Source organism: Oryctolagus cuniculus, chromosome 18, assembly GCF_964237555.1.
Source record: "Oryctolagus cuniculus chromosome 18, mOryCun1.1, whole genome shotgun sequence".
In the NCBI taxonomy this organism is placed as follows: domain Eukaryota; kingdom Metazoa; phylum Chordata; class Mammalia; order Lagomorpha; family Leporidae; genus Oryctolagus; species Oryctolagus cuniculus.
In genome coordinates this window covers 68,731,169-68,750,282 of record NC_091449.1, presented here as the reverse complement: position 1 = coordinate 68,750,282, position 19,114 = coordinate 68,731,169, and the positions used below count along the sequence as shown (strand labels likewise).

The 19,114-nt window shown below is 70.3% G+C and overlaps 1 protein-coding gene across 2 annotated transcripts in view; it reads left to right on the top strand.

The window, feature by feature from the left end:
• PIEZO1 (piezo type mechanosensitive ion channel component 1 (Er blood group)) overlaps positions 1–19,114 on the top strand; it is a 49,805-nt gene that overhangs the window by 15,432 nt on the left and 15,259 nt on the right. For both annotated transcript variants that reach the window (XM_070061905.1, XM_070061904.1), the window contains exons 2-12: positions 4,719–4,814; positions 11,650–11,772; positions 12,345–12,387; positions 12,469–12,607; positions 15,608–15,776; positions 15,863–16,076; positions 16,160–16,331; positions 17,396–17,488; positions 17,555–17,648; positions 18,149–18,249; positions 18,338–18,598. In XM_070061905.1, the coding sequence (XP_069918006.1) occupies positions 4,719–4,814; positions 11,650–11,772; positions 12,345–12,387; positions 12,469–12,607; positions 15,608–15,776; positions 15,863–16,076; positions 16,160–16,331; positions 17,396–17,488; positions 17,555–17,648; positions 18,149–18,249; positions 18,338–18,598 (1,505 nt within the window). The remainder of the gene's footprint in view (positions 1–4,718; positions 4,815–11,649; positions 11,773–12,344; positions 12,388–12,468; positions 12,608–15,607; positions 15,777–15,862; positions 16,077–16,159; positions 16,332–17,395; positions 17,489–17,554; positions 17,649–18,148; positions 18,250–18,337; positions 18,599–19,114) is intronic.

The window sequence follows — 19,114 nt, the reverse complement described above, 5'->3', positions numbered from 1 at the left end:
TGCATGTATACGTGTGTGGTCTGTGTCCTTGTGTATGCGTGCCACACAACTGCATGTGTGTTCATGTGTGTGTGCACATGTGTGCGTGCGTGTGTGTGGCATGTATTGCATGTGTGCAGCAGGTACCTGGCACCGGCTGCAGCCTCACGGAGCCAGTGGTGTGGGGAGGGATCCGGGCCCCCGGCACCGCGCCCCTTGCAGGTCAGGGGAGCTGTAAAACCACTGTTCCCGGCCACGGAGCTAATTAAACCCTGGACACGGAGCTAATTAAGTGCTCGCAGAGCCCCGGGCCGTGTGGCCGGCTTCCAAGTAGGTAACGAGTGTTCCCTGGGTTCCGCCTGCACCCTCAGGCGGGGCCTGGGCCTCCCCTGGATGCTGCCACGGGTGTCCAGCCAGAGGTCTCTGCTCCCCCTGGCTGGGGAAGGGGCTTCCCAGAGGCCGGAGTGGGCAGGGCGGGGAGGCTGCATCCTGCGCTCCCGGAGGGTGGGGACACGGGTCTGCTCGCCCGCCCGGCAGCTGCGGGGCCGCCAGCCGGGGTCAGCGCCCACAAACAGGACGTCCTGACGAGCCCAGCCCGGCTGCCGGCTGGTGGTGAGGCCGTGCCTGGGCAGCGGGAGCCCGGGCTGGGCGCCGCCCTCCGAGGGTCTCTGAGGTTAGGATGGTCTGCCCGTGCTAAACCTGACTGTGGCTTTGTCCCCAGAGGCTGGGGGGTGGGGGCAGGGCGCTGCGCTGGGGCTGGCCAGCGGCTGACCCTCCCGCCTTCCTCTGCCTGAAAGTAGCCTCCTCCAGGCCCTCAGGGTCAGGCCTGGGCCCGGTCCTCCTCCTCGGCCTGGGGGAGGGTGGGCCGTGGCTGGGGTGGCCTCCAGGCCCTCAGGGTCAGGCCCAGGCCCGGTCCTCCTCCTCGGCCTGGGGGAGGGTGGGCTGTGGCTGGGGTGGCCTCCAGGCCCTCCGGGTCAGGCCCAGGCCCGGTCCTCCTCCTCGGCCTGGGGGAGGGTGGGCTGTGGCTGGGGTGGCCTCCAGGCCCTCAGGGTCAGGCCCGGGCCCGGTCCTCCTCCTCGGCCTGGGGGAGGGTGGGCTGTGGCTGGGGTGGCCTCCAGGCCCTCCGGGTCAGGCCTGGGCCCGGTCCTCCTCCTCGGCCTGGGGGAGGGTGGGCTGTGGCTGGGGTGGCCTCCAGGCCCTCAGGGTCAGGCCTGGGCCCGGTCCTCCTCCTCGGCCTGGGGGAGGGTGGGCTGTGGCTGGGGTGGCCTCCAGGCCCTCCGGGTCAGGCCCAGGCCTGGTCTTCCTCCTCGGCCTGGGGAGGGTGGGCGGCAGGGGTGGCCCCCGGGCCCTGTCAGCTCTGAGCGAGGAGGGGCAGAGCTGCGGCCTCTGGGAGCTCCCTGTGCCACGTCCTCCCCTTCCTCTTCCTCCCTGCCTCTGCCAGCCCCGCCCGCTGGCAGAAGCGCTCACTCAGAAGTGTTTATGGGTTCCTCGTCCAAGCCAAATAAGGCCGAGTGTGCTCCCTGGGAGAGGAGCAGGCTGGCGGGGGGCGGCTGCGGCTGCGGCGGGACCCTGGGGCTGGCAGCTGCCCTCGCTGGCCCTCCGCTGGCCCTGCCCGCGCCGCCATGTGCTCCGGGGACCCGGATGGCTCGCGCCCTTTCTGCTGGGCCGGGACCTGACTGTTCCTGGCCCCTCCTGGTGACAGGGGAGGGCCCCCTGCAGTGGCAGGGCCGTGCGGGTCCTCCTGGGCCTGTTCCCTGCGCGTGGGCGCGGGCCTCTTTAAGGATTACTTATTTGAAAGCAGAGCCGCGGGCAGAGACACACACACGAGCACCCCTCCCCTGGTTCATAGCCAGAGGGCCACAGCAGCCAGGTCTGAGCCGGGCCGAGGCCAGGAGCGGGAAGCCCCTTCAGGTCTCGCACGTGGGTGCGGGGGCATCGGCAGGGGCTGGATTGGAAGCGGAGCGGCGGGGGCTGTGCCGCGACGCCGGCCCCACCATCTCACTTGGATCACGACAGCCCCTGGTGTCTGTGGCTCGAGCAGGTGCCGGCGCCCTAGTGCTTGGCGCTCGCTCACCCGGCCGTGCTGTGTCGGCGCCGCCGTGGCTGCAGCTGGGCGAATGGACGCGGGGAGAAGGGGGCTCACCCGTGGCTGTCTGAGTGGGGCTGAGGGACCGGGCCGTCCACAGAGGGCCTGTGGCCGGTGCCCTGGGTTTGTTGGTGGCTGCGCCAGGCTCTGTCTCTGGGTCCTGCCTGGCACAGGTGGAGAAGCAGAGCTGGGGAGGAGGTGCTGGGGGCTGTGGGTGTGAGGGCCCCCGGGCGGCTGAGGGTTCCCAGGAGGGAACGTGGCTGGGCAGAGGCTGGGGCCGGGGCAGAGACAGGACCCCGGCTTGTGAGAGCCGCCGAGAGCTCCCCAGGCTTGGGGATGCACAGGGCCTGAGCGGGAGGCCGTGAACCCCAGACCAGGAGTCGGGGTGCAAGACCGCCCCGGGAGCTGTGAGGCCGCTGGTTCTGAGGTTCCCTGGCCATGCCCCGGGGCAGAATCTGCCACCACCAGGACCCAGCCCGGGGCATGGGTGGGAGGGGCCCTGGGCACTCCCTGCGTGTGGCTGCTCCGCTTCCACCCCGTGGGGGCCGGTGTCGAACCCTGTCCCCGCCGTAGAGGCTGCACCTCCTTGGGGACTTCTGCCCCTCCCCCGTGTCCTCCCAACACCACCAGGCCCTGTCCCCCACCTCCACGCGAGGATGCCAAAGACCGACTGGTGGGCCTGCTGCTCTCCCGTGCGCAGCAAGGCCCGGCCTCCTGCTCCCCAGCTCCAGCCCGCCATCCTCGCTGTGTGCGGCCACGGAGGGCGCCGGCTTCCTGTGGGAGTGGACTGCCCGTGGACTGCCCCGGCCAGCTGTGTGGGCATCGGCGACTCTGAGCAGCCCCGCCTAGGCCTCGGTGTCCGACAGTCTGTGCACGGCTGGGTGAGCGCGTGAAGGGTTAAGCCTTTGCCTGCGGAAGCAGGGGGCCCTTTCCTGCCCCCACCCCAGTCCTATTGTCAGTGGCTCAGGAAAAGGTGGGTCTCGGAGGTCAGGCCTGGCCTGGTGTGACCAGCTCCTGGTGGGGAGGAAGCCTGTCCCCTCCCGCTCTGGAGCCTCGTGGAAGCCTTCTCTGACAGCAGTGCCGCCTCTTCCAGGCAGTCCACCCTGGTAGCCTCCCTCCTGCCCCCACGGACTCTCAGCAGAGGCTCCAGGGGCTTTGGGAAGAGCCTGGATTTGGATCGGGGTCGGCCTGGTGGGTTTTGGTGCATGGCAGCCCCAGGAGGCTGGGCTCAGCCCGCTCCAGAACGCTGCGCACCCTCCCGTCTGCTCGGGCAGGTGCAGCCCCCGGAGCTCCTTTCCCTGCCTGGGGGCTGGGGGCTGGGGGCTGGGGGCGGCGGGGAGGCCGCAGGCCCAGCCCTGGGCTCTGGTTTCTGGAGCGCTCACGGGGTCACCGTTTGCTGACCTGGGTGGAACGTCCTCGGATCGGCCACTTTAACCACGCTGGAGCACTGGTCCTGCGGCCTGCGGGGCGGGGCCCTTAGAGCTCTCACCTCCCCACGCCCCGGGGGTGGCCAGGGACCTCCTGTGCCCGCCCTCAGGACCCAAGCTTCTGCCCCAGGGAGCCTGTGTGTGTGTGTGGAAGCTTTATTGTGTTTATTTACTTGAAACACAGAGTGACGGGAGGGACAGAGCGCGCTCCCTCCCCAAAGGCTAACAGAAGCCTGGCTCTGGCTGGAGCTGCATCCTGGTCTCCCACGGGGTGGCAGGAGCCCGGCCGGACAGTCGCTGGCTGCGTCCCTGGTGCGTTAGCAGGGAGCTGGGTCGGAAGCAGAGGGGCAGGCGCCCTCCAGCGTTGGAAGCTGGCGTTGCAGGCGGCACAAACCCTGCCGGGGGGCCCTGGGTGCCGCTCAGCGTGGGGTGCTCGGGGCAGGGCCTGCAGCGTGGACGCACAGGTCCTCAGGGGACGTCACTGGGACAGGCGGGCCCAGGGATGGGCTGTGCTGGTGCAGAGAGGCGGGGCCCAGCAGCCTGGCAGGTGCCGCCCTGGCTCCAGAGGCCTTTGCCATAAACGCGTCTCCTTCTGCCTCTGGGCCCACTGGAGACCGGTGCCTTTTTCAGCATTGTCGTAAACCCTCGGGTTTCGGGGTCGCCCAGCTGCGTGGTGGGAGGGAGGGCTGCTCCCTGGGGAGTCAGGGGTGCGGAGGGCCAGGCCCTGCGCCCGGGTGCAGGAGGTGCCCTCGGCTTGGTCTCGCTGCCTGTCCAGGCACAGCCCAGTCACAGACTCTGGTCCTGCTGTTGGCAGAGGTGGCCTGGCGCAGCCTATTCCGGGAGCGCGTCCCGCCCCACCCGCGGGCTGCCCGGAGAGGCCGCTGTCCAGGTGCTAGGCTTGGCACCTGCTGACAGCCGCAATGCGCGGCGCGGGGGACCAGGGGCTGTGGCCCTGGCTGGCCGTTTTGGGTGGCTCCTGCTTGGGCCCAGCCTGGTGTGCAGGACCCGGGAGAGGCCGCACGAGTCCCCCTCCCCCGGTGGTGGTGGCAGCTGCGTTGGGTCCACAGCTCCAGTGCCCTCTGCAGGGGGCGGGGCCCCCACGCGGCCGTGCGTGTGCCGTGTTCCTGGTGCCGGCTGGGGCTGTGGCCATGTGGACAGCCGAGCCTCGGAGGCCCTCGGGGGCCTGGGCGGTCAGGGGCTGCTGCTAACCGCCCGTCTCTCCGCAGCCTGCCTGCCCCGCATCAACGCGCTCTCGCTGGTCTACCTGCTCTTCCTGCTGCTGCTGCCCTGGCTCCCCGGGCCCTCCCGCGACAGCATCCCAGGTGAGGCAGCAGGGTGGGCGGGGCGTCCCAGGGCGGGGGCTGTGTGTCGGGAAGGGGGTGAGCGCTTGCCGTCGCCCTTTCCCGCAGTCTTGGGTCTCTGGTTGCGGGGGCTGTCGACGGTGACGGAAGCCAGGAGAGCATGCGTGAGCCCGGGGGTGTCCCCTGCCCACGGGAGGCACAGGTCCCCAAGCTCCGCCCACTGGGACTGGCCACACAGAGCGGCCCCAGGAGGCTGCAGCTGCCCCGCCTGCCCCACCCCGAGCCAGGTCCCAGCTGTGTCCCCTCACAGTCAGCGGCTCCCCATCACCCCCGAGCACCCTGGACTCCGTCAGCGTCCGCACCGTGCAAGGACTGTGTCTGACGTTCCTGCGTTCTCCGAAGAAATGGGCGCTGGCGGAACTGGCCGGCTGGCCATGTCCCGCGGGGGACTGCATCCCGGAGGGCCGCAGCCTGGGCCCTTCCGGGGTGGCGGTGGGGATGAGCTCCTGAGGACACGGTGGGCAGGGGCCTGCAGCAGGGCCGCGACCTTCTCGGGGCGCGAGCAAGGCCTCCCCCCTCCCCGACATTGGGTGGGAAACAGCCCGAGGGAGGCCTGGGGGTCAGGCATGGGGGAGTGGCCCTTGGCCTCCGTCACAGATCACCGCCAGCTGGTGGCCGAGGGCTCACGGCTTGTTTTTTGTTTGTTTGTTTGTTTGTTTTAGATTTATTTATATATTTGAAAGGCAGAGGCAGAGAGAGAGAGAGAGAGAGAGAGAGTGAGTGTGTGAGTTCGCTCCCCAGATGGCCACAACAGCTGGAGCTGTGCCGATTCAAACCCAGAAGCCAGGAGCTTCCTTTGGGTCTCCCACGTGGGTGCAGGGCCCAAGGACTTGGGCATCTTCCACTGCTGTCCCAGGCTACAGCAGAGAGCGGGATCGGAAGTGGAGCAGCCGGGACTCAAACCCGCGCCCACATGGGATGCCGGCCCTGCAGGCGGCGGCTTTTATCCGCTATGCCAGAGCGGCATCCCCCTCCCCGGTTTTGTTTTTGTTTTTAAAGATGTGTTTCTCTTCTTTAAAAAGACTGATTTCATTTATTTGAAAGGCAGTGTACAGAGAGAGACAGGGAGGTCCTCCATCTGCTGGGTCACTCCCTAAATGGCCACAACGGCAGGGCTGGGCCAGGCCGAAGCCAGGAGCCAGGAGCTTCATCTGGGTCTCCCACACGGGCGCGGGTTCCCAAGCACTTGGGCCATCTTCCGCGGGTTTCCGGGCACATGAGCAGGGAGCCGGATTGCAAGTGGAGCAGCTGGGACTTGAACTGGTGCCCCTGTGGGATGCCGGCACTGCAGGTGGAGCTTAACCTGTTGTGCCACAGCTCCGGCCCCTACAGACGTGCTGTTGGTAGGGAGCAACAGAGAGGCCTTCCATCGCTGGTCACTCCCCAAATGGCCGCGTGGCCAGGGCTCGTCCAGGCCAAAGCCAGGAGCCCTGAGCTCCGTCCGGGTCTCTCCCTTGGGTGACGGGGCCCGAGCGCTCGGCCGCGGTGCGCTGCTTCCCCGGGCGCGGCGGCAGGGAACGGCTGGGACTCGGACTGGTGCCGTGAGACGCTGCTGAGGCCGCCGGCCACTCCGTGTTCCGAGGTGACACGGCTGGGGCCCTAATTCCACCGTGCCTCTGCTCCCCTGAGTGCGGAGAGCAGGCCGTGAGTGTGGCTGGAGTCCGGCCGTCCCCAGCCCTGGGGGTCCCCACGCCTGCGGGCCCAGGTGCCTGGAGCGGGAAAGGCGGGGGCGGGCGGCCTCACCCCCCCCCCCACAGCTCCGCCCGTCGGGCAGCCTCCCCTCCCCGGGAGGGCCGCTGGGCAAGGCCGCCCCTGCTCCCGGCCACGCTGTCTCCCTGCAGCTGGTGCTGTCCGTTCCCAGGCCTGGGAAGAGCCGCTTGTTCCATAAACATTTCACGCCCCGGGTGCGATTGGAAACGCAGGGGGAGCCCAGGCTCCCGGCCAGGCCGGGAGGGGTGGGGTGGGGAGAGCTGGACAGCAGCGGGACCACCAGGGAGGCTTCCCTGCCCAGCCCTCCGTCTGTCCGTCTGTCCAGCTGGGCGGCCTCGGGGCTGGTGGGGACAGAGACGCCGCCTGGTTTTCCAGGCAGGAGAGAGGAAAGTGTGGCGCCTGGCTGCCCGGTGCCCTCGTGGGCTCCCGGCTGCCGCCGGCCTTGGCACGGCCCCCATGGGAGGTCTGACGCCGCCCAGGCCCCAGGGGCACTGCCCGGGCCTGACCCCTGGTGTGGGTGGCAGCCTGCCTGCGGGTTGGGCACAGCCCGGGGCCGGGGCGAGGCTGTCACAGAAGCCTTGACGCAGGCCGGTCACCTGCTTGTTGGTCAAGGACGCGTGAAGCCCCTCCCAGGAGACAGACCCTCCCCCGCCCCCACCCCAGCTTCCCCAGCGCCCCGAGAAGCCTCCAGGACTGGTTTGTGCCGAGCAGCTCTCGGCCATGGCTCAGGTGCTGGTGTGAGCAGCCGGGGGGTGGGGGGATGGGGTGAGGCCCCCGCAGTGGGGGGTCCGGGCCGTGAGTGACTCCGGGGCACAGGTGTGCTACAAAGTCCATCCTCGGGGACAGCGGGGTGGGGCTGCCCTGCCCCCGCGTCTGTCCGGGACCTGGCTCTGACCACGCGGAGGCTCCTGCCTCTCTGCCTCTCCCACGGTTCAGGCTCTGGGCTTGTGCCCTGCCCGCCCCACCGCCTGGGTCTTCCTTGGTGCACACCTGGGGCAGCCCCTCCCCCCCAGGTGGGGCGCAGGGTGGGGCCCGGGGACAGCTCCTCAGCCCCAGGCCCTGGTGGGCGGGAGCCGGAAGGGGAAGGTCGTGGGAAAGAGGCCGGCAGGGAGGGTGGCATCCGGGGCTGGGTTCCTCCCGGCCAGAAGGGCAGCAGGTGGAAGGGGGGGGGGGTGTGCGGCAGAGCCCCGAGGCCTGGTGGGCAGCCACTTCGTGGGGGTTCCCAGCTCCAGGTCAGGGACCCTCTGTGTAAACTGACCCCTCCCTGCTGCTGGCAGGGTCCACACTTCCCGCTACTTCCTGTTTCCTGTGAGAGTCCCTGCCTCAGCCAGGGACAGCCGTGCAAAGGGCCTGGGGCAGAAGGAGGGGCAGGGGCTTCCCCCTGGGTCAGACCCCACAGCTCCTGCAGCCGAGGGTGGGGCTGTGTGGCGGAGCGGGGCTCTACTTGGGGACTGTGGAGTGGACGGCACTGGGCAGAGCCTGTGTCTGAGCCAGGAGCCCCTCCCGGACGGCCCCTTGGGTGGGAGGGTCTGCACTGCGGGGTGGGGGCTGCCTGTCCCTGCTGGAGAGCAGATGGCCCCCCAGATCGTGGCCCAGGAACTTGCCTCTAGCTGCAGGAGCCCCCGCCCCTTGCTTAGAGCAGAGGCCGCGGTGGGGCTCCGAGCAGGTGCCCGGGCTTCGGAGCTCGGTGTGTGAAGAGCGCGGACGCCGACAGGAGTGACCGGCGGCAGAAGCGCCTCTGTGGTGGGCAAGCCACCCCCAGGCCCCGCCGTCCCCGTCTGCAGGACAGCAAGGTGAGGCCACCTGCAGGTTTGCAGCCCCTCCCACTCGGGGGCAGCCGGGAGGGGCCCTGGCTCAGACACAGGCTCTGCTGTCCCCAGGGAGGGCCCCGCTCCACCACACAGCCCCACCCTCGGCTGCAGGAGCTGCAGGGTCTGGCCCAGGGGGAAGCCCCTGCCCCTCCTGCCCCAGGGCCTTTGCACGGCTGTCTGCTCCCCCCAGACCGCCCTCCTCCACCACAGAGCACCCACTCCCAAACAGAGCTTCCCCACTTTGCCCTCCCGGCCCGTCCATGTGGTGGCCAGTCAGCTGCTGTTCCCCTGGGCTCGCGGTCTCCCACGTGGAAGGTCAGGCAGCACAGGTGCCCTTGTGCCACGTGAGCCTCTCGTGGCCCTGTGATGGCGGTCAGGCCCCCAGGAGAGAGACGGCGTCCTCCCGGGGTCGTCCGGCACCCGCTCCAGCTCCGCATCTGCTGATGCGCCTGATCTGGTAGCGCCAGAGGCCGCGCCTCGCAGCCGCCTCCCCTCCCCCGGGCTCCGCACCTCTCCGTCCTGGCTGCGGAAGCGAGCCCCGGGTCGGAGCTGGCCCTGCAGTCCGGCCGACCTGCCGTCCGCCACATGCGGCCCTCGCTCTGCCGCCTGCGCCTCTTCCCCGGCACAGAGCACCGAGCACCTGGGCTCCCAGCCTGGTGCCTTCCCGGCAGGGCAGGGAGAGCAGAGGCCACCGCCGCCGCCGCAGGCCTGGTCGGCCCTCCGGCTGTGTGGACTGTGGTGCACGCTGCTGTCTGCCCCAGAGTGAGCGAGGCGGAGGAAGACGAGGGGCGTGGTGGCGCGGAGACGCCCGGACCAGGTGTGGCAGCCAGGCTGGAGGCCTCTGGCCGGGCCCTTGCCTCCCAAGCCGGGTCGTGCGTGCAGGGGTCAGGCCTCTGGCTCTAATTCTTGTTTCTATGTATTGAAGAGTCAGAGTCGCTGTGGCGCAGTGGGCTAAGCCTCCGCCTGCAGTGCCGGCATCCCACACAGGCGCCGGTTCCAGTCCCGGCTGCTCCTCTTCTGATCCAGCTCTCTGCTGTGGCCTGGGAAAGCAGTGGAGGATGGGCCAAGTGCTTGGTTCCCTGCACCCCCATGAGAGACCCAGAAGAAGCTCCTGGCTCCTGGCTTTGGATCGGCCCCGGGTCTGGCCATTGTGGCCATTTGGGGAGTAAACCAGCGGATGGGAGACCTCTCTCTCTCTCTGTAACTCTTTCAAATAAGTAAATAAATCTTAAAAAATAATAAGAGGCCGGTGCCACAGCTCACTTGGCTAATCCTCCGCCTTGCGGTGCTGGCACCCCGGGTTCTAGTCCTGGTTGGGGCACCGGATTCTGTCCCGGTTGCCCCTCTTCCAGGCCAGCTCTCTGCTGTGGCCCGGGAGTGCAGTGGAGGATGGCCCAGGTCCTTGGGCCCTGTACCCCATGGGAGACTGGGAGAAGCTCCTGGCTCCTGGCTTCGGATCGGTGCAGTGTGCCGGCCGTAGCAGCAATTTGGGGGTGAACCAACGGAAGGAAGACCTTTCTCTCTGTCTCTCTAACTCTGCCTGTCATAGATAGATAGATAGATAGATAGATAGATAGCACTCCCGTCAGCAGTTCGCTCCCCAGATGCTCACAACAGCCCGGTCTGGGCCAGGCCAGAGTTGGGGGCGGGAATGGGCCGTGGGTCTCGGGCCGGGCCGGGCCCTGGGGCCATGGCTGCTGCCTCCCAGGTGCACACCAGCAGGAGCAGGGCTGGGCCTGGAGCCCAGGGAGTCTGACGTGGGGTGAGCGTGGCGAACCCCCGCCCCCAGTGCTCCTGGCGGCAGCCAGGCCTGGGGTCTGTGCAGGGAGGAGCGCCTGGGTCGGCCCAGCCAGAGCTCTGGTGCCTCCTGCCGCCGTGGGCCCTCGTGGGTGAGCAGTGCCGCAGGCCAGGTTGGCTGTGGCTGTGTGGTCAGAGGCTGCGGGATGCCCGCTGTGCATGGCGCTCACAGCCCGGCTGCTGGGGTAGCCCGCCTGCTGCCTTGGCCCCTGCACCTCTGGACGCTGCGGGACAGCCAGCCAGCGCCTGTGGCCCAGCAGAGGGGTGGGGCCCCGGACGGCCCAGCCGTCTTGTTTTCTGCCAGCCCTGCCTCGCTGTCCCTGCTGCCCCGAGAGGTCGGAGGTTAGCGCCTGGAGGGCCCCCCAAAGGGAGTGAGTCAGAGAAGCTGTTCTGGGTCCGACCCTGGGGCCCCTCACCTGTCGCGGAACCCTGGGCTGGGAAAACTCCTTGGTTCCAACAGGGCCCCGAGCGGGCGAGGGGAAAGCGGTTTGCATAACGCCAGCGGGCTCAGGGACGGTGTCCTGAGCCGGAGCCAGAGCCGGGGTCTCTCACGGTGTTCATAGGCCGGTCAGCGTCACACCCTCACCTTACGGCACTGGCGGGCTGAGACGGCGGCCCGCGTGACTCAGGGCCACGCTGCCACTGGTCGGTGGGGCCGGTGTGTCTAAGCGAAGCCTGGGGCCGGTGTGTAGGGCAGATTTCTGCCTGGAGCCACAGGCAGAGCTTAGGCCGCGTTCCCTCCTGGACCGGATCACTGGGAGCAGCAACCTTGTGAGGCTGCCGCGGGGTCTCTGGCAGGGGCCTGCCTTCCTCCACAGAGCCCTGGGCCAGGTGGGGCGGGTGACACGCAGGACCGCGTCTTCAGACCCTCGCCCCGAAGGGCAGCCCTCGGCTGGGCACCCAGATGCACTCGGAGCGAGTGGGACACGGATCGCTGTGCGGGTGCGAAGCCCGCGTGCCCCGTGAGGTCTCAGTGCCGATGACACGTGCACGCTCTGCCCCCCGGTCACAGAGGGGCGCCCTGGTTCCACCCCCACTCCCCCGCTGAGACATGGGCAGAGCTGTGCCCGGTGGGCACGCGGCAGGCTCCTGCGATGTGGCCATTGGTTTCCATGGCAACTTAGCCCCAGACACCCACCCCCCGCTGGGCAGGGCTAGGGCCTCATGCCCTTCCTGCCTCCCTTCCCCTGGGGCCGAGCAAACCTGGGGGTGTCTCGCCCAGCCCCCCCCCCCCAACGTGTGCCCTCCGGCTGGGGCGGGAGGAGTTAGCATAGCCCTGGGACAGCAGGCGTCCACCTGCCTCGTTCCGGTCACTACAGGATGCGGACGCTGGCCGGGGCTCCAGGCTCTGGGACCAGCTGGCTGGCCGACGGGAACCCTGCGGTGTCCTGGCTGAGTGCATGGCTCGGGCCACACGGACACGTCCTGGCCGGCAGGTGTCGGCCGGGCCCGCCTCACCCCTGCCCGTCTGCCCACAGGTCACACTGGCCGCCTCCTGCGGGCCCTGCTGTGCCTCAGCCTGCTCTTCCTGCTGGCCCACCTCGCCCTCCAGATATGCCTGCACACCGTGCCCGGCCTCGACGAGCTGCTTCAGCATGGCCGTGAGTCGGGGCGCGCGGGGGCTCCCCGAGGGCTCCAGAGCTAAAAGGGAATGGGAGTGGGAGGGGCCTGGGCTGCAGGGGCCTCGGGTCCCCTCGGGGATGTCTCCCCTGGCTTCCTGCCTCCCTCGTTTGCCCCACGTGGGCCCTCTGGGTGCTGACCACAGTTTGTGTGTGGCCCGGATGACCCTGGCCTTGTGCGCTGGATGACCCTTGTGCTTGGCCTGTGGGCTGGGAGTGTCCACCTTGGGGGCAGGACACTTCAGTGTCTTACTGGGGCTTTGTGACGTGGCTGGGTGGCGTCCCCTGCCCACTCCCCTGTCTGCCTTCTGCCCCTGGACGGTCAGCCCCTCCCACTTTGGCCTCCCCTCCTGGCTCAAGCAAGGACCCATGTCCACCCCTATGGCCCAGAGAGAGGTCAGGAGCCCTGAGGGCCCCAGTCCTGTGTGGCTCAGGCAGGGAGCAGCCCCAAGAGCCCCGCCCTGGCCCTGCACGGCCGGCCGGCGCCCCGTGGGTGCAGGCGCGGGTGGGCGCTCGGCGCCCGTCTGACCTGGGTCCCTGGGCTCTGTCTGCAGGCAGCCCCTGGGAGACCCTGTCTCAGCACGTGGGGGTCACGAGGTAAGAGCCCCCTTGGGGATCCCCTGGGTCCTGGGGGCTCGTTCCCGCCTGACACCGTCTCTCCCGGCCCTGCCCCCTCAGACTGGACCTGAAGGACGTCCCGAACACCGTCCGGCTGGTGGCCCCTGACCTGGGCATCCTGGTGGCCTCCTCCGTGTGCCTGGGCCTCTGCAGCCGCCTCGCCCGCAAAGCCCGGCAGAGCCAGCGCAGCCGGGAGCCGGTGAGGCCCAGCGCGGGGCGGGGCGGGGCGGGGCGCTCGCTGGGCCTGGGCCGAGGCCTGGCCTGTTCTGAGCGGAGCTCCCCAGCTGGGGGTGGGGGTGCCGACCTCAGGTGACAGGAGCTGGGGCGCGAGTCCCTCCCCTCCGCGTGATCCGACCGCAGCCCCCTTCCTCCAGGGCGCCCTGATGGTGGACCGCAGGCCCGCGCGGCGGGGGCAGGGCTGCTGGGGGATGGGTCTCTGTGGGCAGTGGCTGTCAGGCATTGTCTGAAGGGTGGCCCTGGGGGGTGTGGGCCACCGGCTACCCCTTCCGGACAGCGCCTGAGCGTCAGGCCCCGAGGTGCATCTGGGCGGCTCTGGGCCCTCCTGGCCCTGTACCCGGGCTGAGGTCACGACCTGGGTCCCTGGTCATGAGCCCAGCCCAGCCTCGGCCAGGACAGATGACCCGGTGCCCGGCGTGAGAACTCTCTGCCAGGGACACGACCCCGCCCGCCTCACCCCTGCCCCTCTGTCAAACAACTGGCACTTGCCTGGTGCTTGGGCCTCCCGGAGGCCACCCTGCAGCTTGGCTGCGGCTGACCTGGCCTGCTGTCCCAGTCACCCTGCGTCGCCTGTAGCCGGTCCTCAGAGGGCCCCCCGCCCCACGAGGATGCGTTGGCCACGGCCTACTGGCGTGGCTCCCCTGCCAGAACCCCACTTGGTCCTGGTTCCTGCACCCCCTGATAGCCTGGTCTGTGGGTGACCCTGGCCAGGCCCCCTGTGTCACTGAGCCCTGGTCGGGGTCCTCAGTGGGCAGTGCCTGGACGGGGTTCAGAGGGGCACGGGGCGCTTGGCTCGGCTGGGCACCGGCAGGACGCAGTTCCAAAGCCGGAGCGTGGACCCCCGTGCTGCTGCGGGTGCGTGCGGGACGCCGGTCCGCACAGGTCCCCGCTCACGCCAGTCACGCAGGGACATGGGGCGGGCTCTGCGGTCGGCCTGGCCTCCGGTGGCCTCGGGGTGCCTGTGCTCTTCCCACGCCCTGAAGAGCTTGTGTTTGTTGCCGCCTCGGCTGATTTCCCAGGGTCTCCCAGGGCTGGAGCCAGGCTGTGGGTGGGGTGAGCTCAGGCCTGGCCGTCACAGTTGCCCTCCAGTCCCCACCCCCTGGCCAGCAGGGCCGTTCTGGGCGTTAGGAAGGTCCCTGAGCCCCAGCCGTGCGTGTGCCCTCGGGACGCCGCGCTGGCCTCCTGCTGGCCGCTGGAAGGCACCCCCTGGGTGCCTGGTCTCGTTCCGCCCAGCAGGGGGGCAGGCTCGTCCCACCCCCTCGGCAGCAGACGCGGGTCGAGCGGCCTGCTGGGTCCTCCCGGGGCTCTGAGGGGGCTGTGGGAACCTGCTTGTCTGGCTCAGAGCCTGGGCACCGGGGCTGCCGCGGCTCCTCTGACAGGCGCAGGCCCGGCTGGCCAGAGCTGGGCGTGGGTGCGCAGTGGCTCGGAGAGCACAGGCTGTCTCGTCCCGCCGGCTGTTGGTCTCTGCCCCCTGGGGGTTGGGGAGGCCTCGCTTCGTGTGACCATGGCCACCCCGAGGGGCCGAGTTTGTGGGTGCGAAGGAGCTGTGGGTGTGCATGGGGGCCACGCGTGTGTGTCGGGCACGTGGCGCATCGTGCATGTGTGTGCTGCATGCGGGTGCTGCACGCACACGTGTGAGTTGTACATTAGGTGCGTGTGCGCGTGTGCACCACGTATGGCCTGCGTGTGGGTGCCATGCCTGTGCACGTATGCACGTGTGTGCGTGTGTTGTAGCGCACACACCTCTGCCTGTGCTGTCGTCCTTCTTCCTTCCCAAAAATCCCTCCGGGAGCTGGGCTGCACCGTGCACTGGCTTCAGACTCCCTGGGGCCTGCGCCGGCCTCTGGTCCTCAGGGTGCAGCTGGGGAGCTAGAGGAGACTTGGGGTGTTTGGAACCTGCTGTGGACAGCACAGCAGGACTGGGGAGGGCTGCCTTGAGGAGGGAGGCGGCGGTGGCTGCGGGACAGTGAGGACCGTGGGGACCGTGAGGACGGTGAGGATGGTGGGGACGGTGAGGATGGTGGGGCACCGTGAGGACGGTGGGGACGGTGGGGACGGTGGGGACCGTGAGGACCGTGGGGACCGTGAGGACCGTGGGGACCGTGGGGACAGTGGGGACCGTGAGGACAGTGAGGATGGTGAGGATGGTGAGGATGGTGGGGCACTGTGGGGACGGTGGGGACAGTGGGGACCGTGAGGACCATGGGGACCGTGGGGACGGTGGGGCACTGTGGGGACAGTGGGGACCGTGAGGACGGTGGGGACGGTGGGGACCGTGGGGACCGTGAGGACCATGGGGACCGTGGGGACGGTGGGGCACTGTGGGGACAGTGGGGACCGTGAGGACGGTGGGGACGGTGAGGACGGTGGGGCACTGTGGGGACAGTGGGGACCGTGAGGACCATGGGGACCGTGGGGACGGTGGGGCACTGTGGGGACAGTGGGGACCGTGAGGACGGTGGGGACCGTGGGGACGGTGGGGACCGTGAGGACGGTGGGGACGGTGGGGACAGTGGGGACCGTGGGGACCGTGGGGACGGTGGGGACAGTGGGGACGGTGGGGACGGTGGGGACCGTGAGGATGGTGGGGACGGTGGGGACAGTGGGGACCGTGGGGACGGTGGGGACCGTGAGGACAGTGGGGACGGTGGGGACCGTGAGGACGGTGGGGCACTGTGGGGACCGTGAGGACCGTGGGGACCGTGGGGACGGTGGGGACCGTGAGGACGGTGGGGACGGTGGGGACCGTGGGGACCGTGAGGACCGTGAGGACGGTGGGGACGGTGGGGACAGTGGGGACCGTGGGGACAGTGGAGACCGTGAGGACGGTGGGGACGGTGAGGATGGTGGGGCACTGTGGGGTCAGTGAGGACAGTGGGGACAGTGGGGCCGCTGTGGGGTGCCGTGGGGACCCATGGCTGTGGTGCCGTGTGCCTGAGCTTGCTCCCCATGTCTTTGGCAGCATGAGAACGAGGTGGACGACGACGCCGGCCCTCTGGCAGGGCCGCAGGGGGCCCCCGTGCTGACCCCCAAGCACCGGTCGCGGCTGGCTGCCCGGTTCCGGGTCACAGCCCACTGGCTGCTGGTGGCTGCCGCACGGACTCTGGCCATAGTGCTGCTGGCGCTGGCAGGTACCCACTGGGCTGGGGGCAGGAGCCGCACCCCGAGCGTCACCCTGGGGGGCGGCCGGGCCTCACCCCGCACACCCTGTCCTCAGGCATCGCCCACCCATCGGCCTTCTCCAGTGTCTACCTGCTGGTCTTCCTGTCCATCTGCACCTGGTGGGCTTGCCACCTTCCCATCAGCCCCCTGGGCTTCAGCACGCTCTGCGTCATGGTGGGCTGCTTCGGCGCCGGCCACCTCATCTGCCTCTACTGCTACCAGACGCCGTTTGTGCAGGGCATGGTCCCACCATCCAGCATCTGGGCCAGGTGAGGGCCCGGTCCTCCCCACCCCCTGGCTGCCTCTCGCTGGGCCTCCAGGGCAGTGGTCAGCAGCCACTCTCTCTGGACAGGGTGTTTGGCCTCAAGGCCTTTGTGCTGCCCGCCAACCACTCCAGCCCCAACGCGTTCGTCCTCGACACCAGCCACGACTGGCCGGTGTACGTGAGCCCGGGTGTCCTGCTGCTGCTCTACTACACGGCCACCTCACTCCTGAAGCTGCGCGCCCTCCACCCCCCAGGCCAGGTGAGCCGGGCGGGGTCCCGGGGGGTGTGGGCCGAGCCCGGCAGGGTCCCGGGGGGTGTGGGCCGAGCCCGGCGGGGTCCCGGGGGGTGTGGGCCGAGCCCGGCGGGGTCCCGGGGGGTGTGGGCCGAGCCCGGCGGGGTCCCGGGGGGTGTGGGCCGAGCCAGGTGAGGTCCCGCGGGGTGTGGGTCGAGCCGGGCGGGGTCCCGCGGGGTGTGGGCCGAGCCCGGCGGGGTCCCGGGGGGTGTGGGCCGAGCCCGGCGGGGTCCCTGGGGGTGTGGGCCGAGCCCGGCGGGGTCCCGGGGGGTGTGGGTCGAGCCAGGTGAGCCCGGCGGGGTCCCCGGGGGTGTGGGTCGAGCCGGGCGGGGTCCCGGGGGGTGTGGGTCGAGCCGGGCGGGGTCCCGGGGGGTGTGGGTCGAGCCGGGTGAGGTCCCGCGGGGGTGTGGGTCGAGCCGGGTGGGGTCCCGGGGTGGTGTGAGCCGAGCCAGGTGAGGTCCCGCGGGGGTGTGGGTCGAGCCGGGCGGGGTCCCAGGGGGGTGTGGGCCGAGCCGGGCGGGGTCCCGGGGGGTGTGGGCTGAGCCTGGGTGGGGCCCGGGGGGTGTGGGCTGAGCCTGGGTGGGGGTCCCAGGTGGGGGTGTGGGTCGAGCCGGGTGGGGTCCCGGGGTGGTGTGGGCCGAGCCAGGCGGGGTCCCGGGGGATGTGGGCCGAGCCTGGGTGGGGCCCGGGGGGTGTGGGCTGAGCTGGGCGGGGGTCCCAGGTGGGGGTGTGGGCCGAGCCGGGCGGGGTCCTGGGGGGTGTGGGTCGAGCCGGGCGGGGTCCCGGGGGGTGTGGGTCGAGCCGGGCGGGGTCCCGGGGGGTGTGGGCTGAGCCTGGGTGGGGCCCAGGGGGTGTGGGCTGAGCCTGGGCAGATGCCCCAGGTGGGGGGCGAGCTGAGCCTGGGCGGGTGGGGGGGGGGAGGTCCCAGGTGGCAGTGGGCTGAGCCCGGCAGCTGTCCCGGCTATCCCAGGTGGGGTGTGGGGTTTTTCCCAGGTGGGTGTGGGCCGAGTGCCTGACTGTGGCCTCCACAGAGGAAGGAGGGGGCCCAGGATGAGGAGGACCGGGAGCTGGAACTGGACCAGCTGGACCAGAGACCGCAGGGCCAGCCTGGGGATGCCACCCAGGTGAGCGGCTGCCCAGCGGGTGGGGGAGCCGTCTGCGGCGCTGGCTCACCCGTGGCTCTCCCACAGTACGTGGTGCCCACACCCACTGGGCTGGATGCTGAAGGTGACAATTGTATCGTGCACGATTTGACCGGACAGAGCCCCGTCCGGCAGCGCCCGGGTGAGTACCAGGTGCTCTGCCTGCCTCCATGGCTCCTGTCCTGCTCGCCCATGAGGCACGGCTAAGGCTGCCCCCTGGTGGCCAGGATGTGGTCTCCTCCCATCCACTGCTGGGGCTGGCCAGGGTCAATCTGTGGCCCTCTGGGTCCTCCCCCGCTGCCCTGGGCTGACCGCCGGGGAGCAGTCACAGCCGGCCCAGGGCTCTGCAGCTGCCTCTCCCTGAGCCTTGGTCTCTGTTCTGTGTGTCCCTGGACAGAGCAGGAGGGGTCACCGGCCCAGGGAGCAGGTGCACAGAGCTGGGAGGGGATCGGGGTTATCTTTCCCACACTGTTCTTTCTTGGAAACTGAGGCAGAGGGAGGGTCAGGGCCGTCCAGGGTCAGACCCTGCGCCCACCATGGCTGAAGCTGGGCCTGCCCCTCCCTGCCTGGTGCTGCTCGCTGGGGGCAGAGGGAGGGACCCTGGGTCCCCACGTGGGAGCTGACCTCTGCCCCCGTCCCCAGTGCACCTCCGACGGGCCGAGGCAAGAGAAAGGTCCCCACTGCACGGCCTGGGCCACCTCATCCTGGACCAGAGCTACGTGTGCGCCCTGGTGGCGGCCATGGTGAGGATGGGGGCGGGCGGGGTGCGGGGGTGCGGGGGCGCCGTGCCGAGCCGGGCGTGCAGCCCCGCCCACCGGCCCGGCCCCGCAGGTCTGGAGCATCACCTACCACAGCTGGCTGACCTTCGTGCTGCTGCTGTGGGCCTGCCTCGTCTGGACGGTGCGCAGCCGCCACCAGCTGGCCATGCTCTGTGCGCCCTGCGTGCTGCTCTATGGGCTGGCGCTGTGCTGCCTGCGCTACGTGTGGGCCATGGACCTGCGCCCCGAGCTGCCCACCACCCTGGGCCCTGTGAGCCTGCGCCAGCTGGGGCTGGAGCACACCCGCTACCCCTGCCTGGACCTCGGCGCCATGGTGAGTGCCGCCAGGAGGGTGCCCGCGGCCCCGAGCGAGGGCCTCGTGCCGCCGCGGCGCAGTCCCTGGGACCCCGTGGCCCTGACACTGCCTGAGGCCCATCTCTGTGAGGCGTGTGTGTCGGGGTGTGGGGCTGTAAGTGTGCAATGCACGTGTGTGTGCCTGTGTGAACACATGACCCCGGTGTGCTCCTGTGCGCACACGCGTGTGGTCCTGGGTGTGTGTGAGTTGGGCCTGTCCCTGGGTGCCCCCTCCCCCGAGCTGGCCCCCGAGCTGGCCCTGGCCGTCAACCCTTGCTCCCTGCATTGGCCCTGGCCGTCAGCCCCTGCTCCCCACGCTGGCCCCGGCCCTGGGCACTTCTGCCCCCGTGCTGGCCCCGGCTGTCAGCCCCCACCCCCGAGCTGGCCCTGGGTGCCCCCGCCCCTCTTGCTGGCCCCGGCCATCAGCCCCCGCCCCGCGCTGGCCCCGGCCGTCAGCCCCCGCCCCTGAGCTCACCCTGGCCCCGGGTGCCCCCCG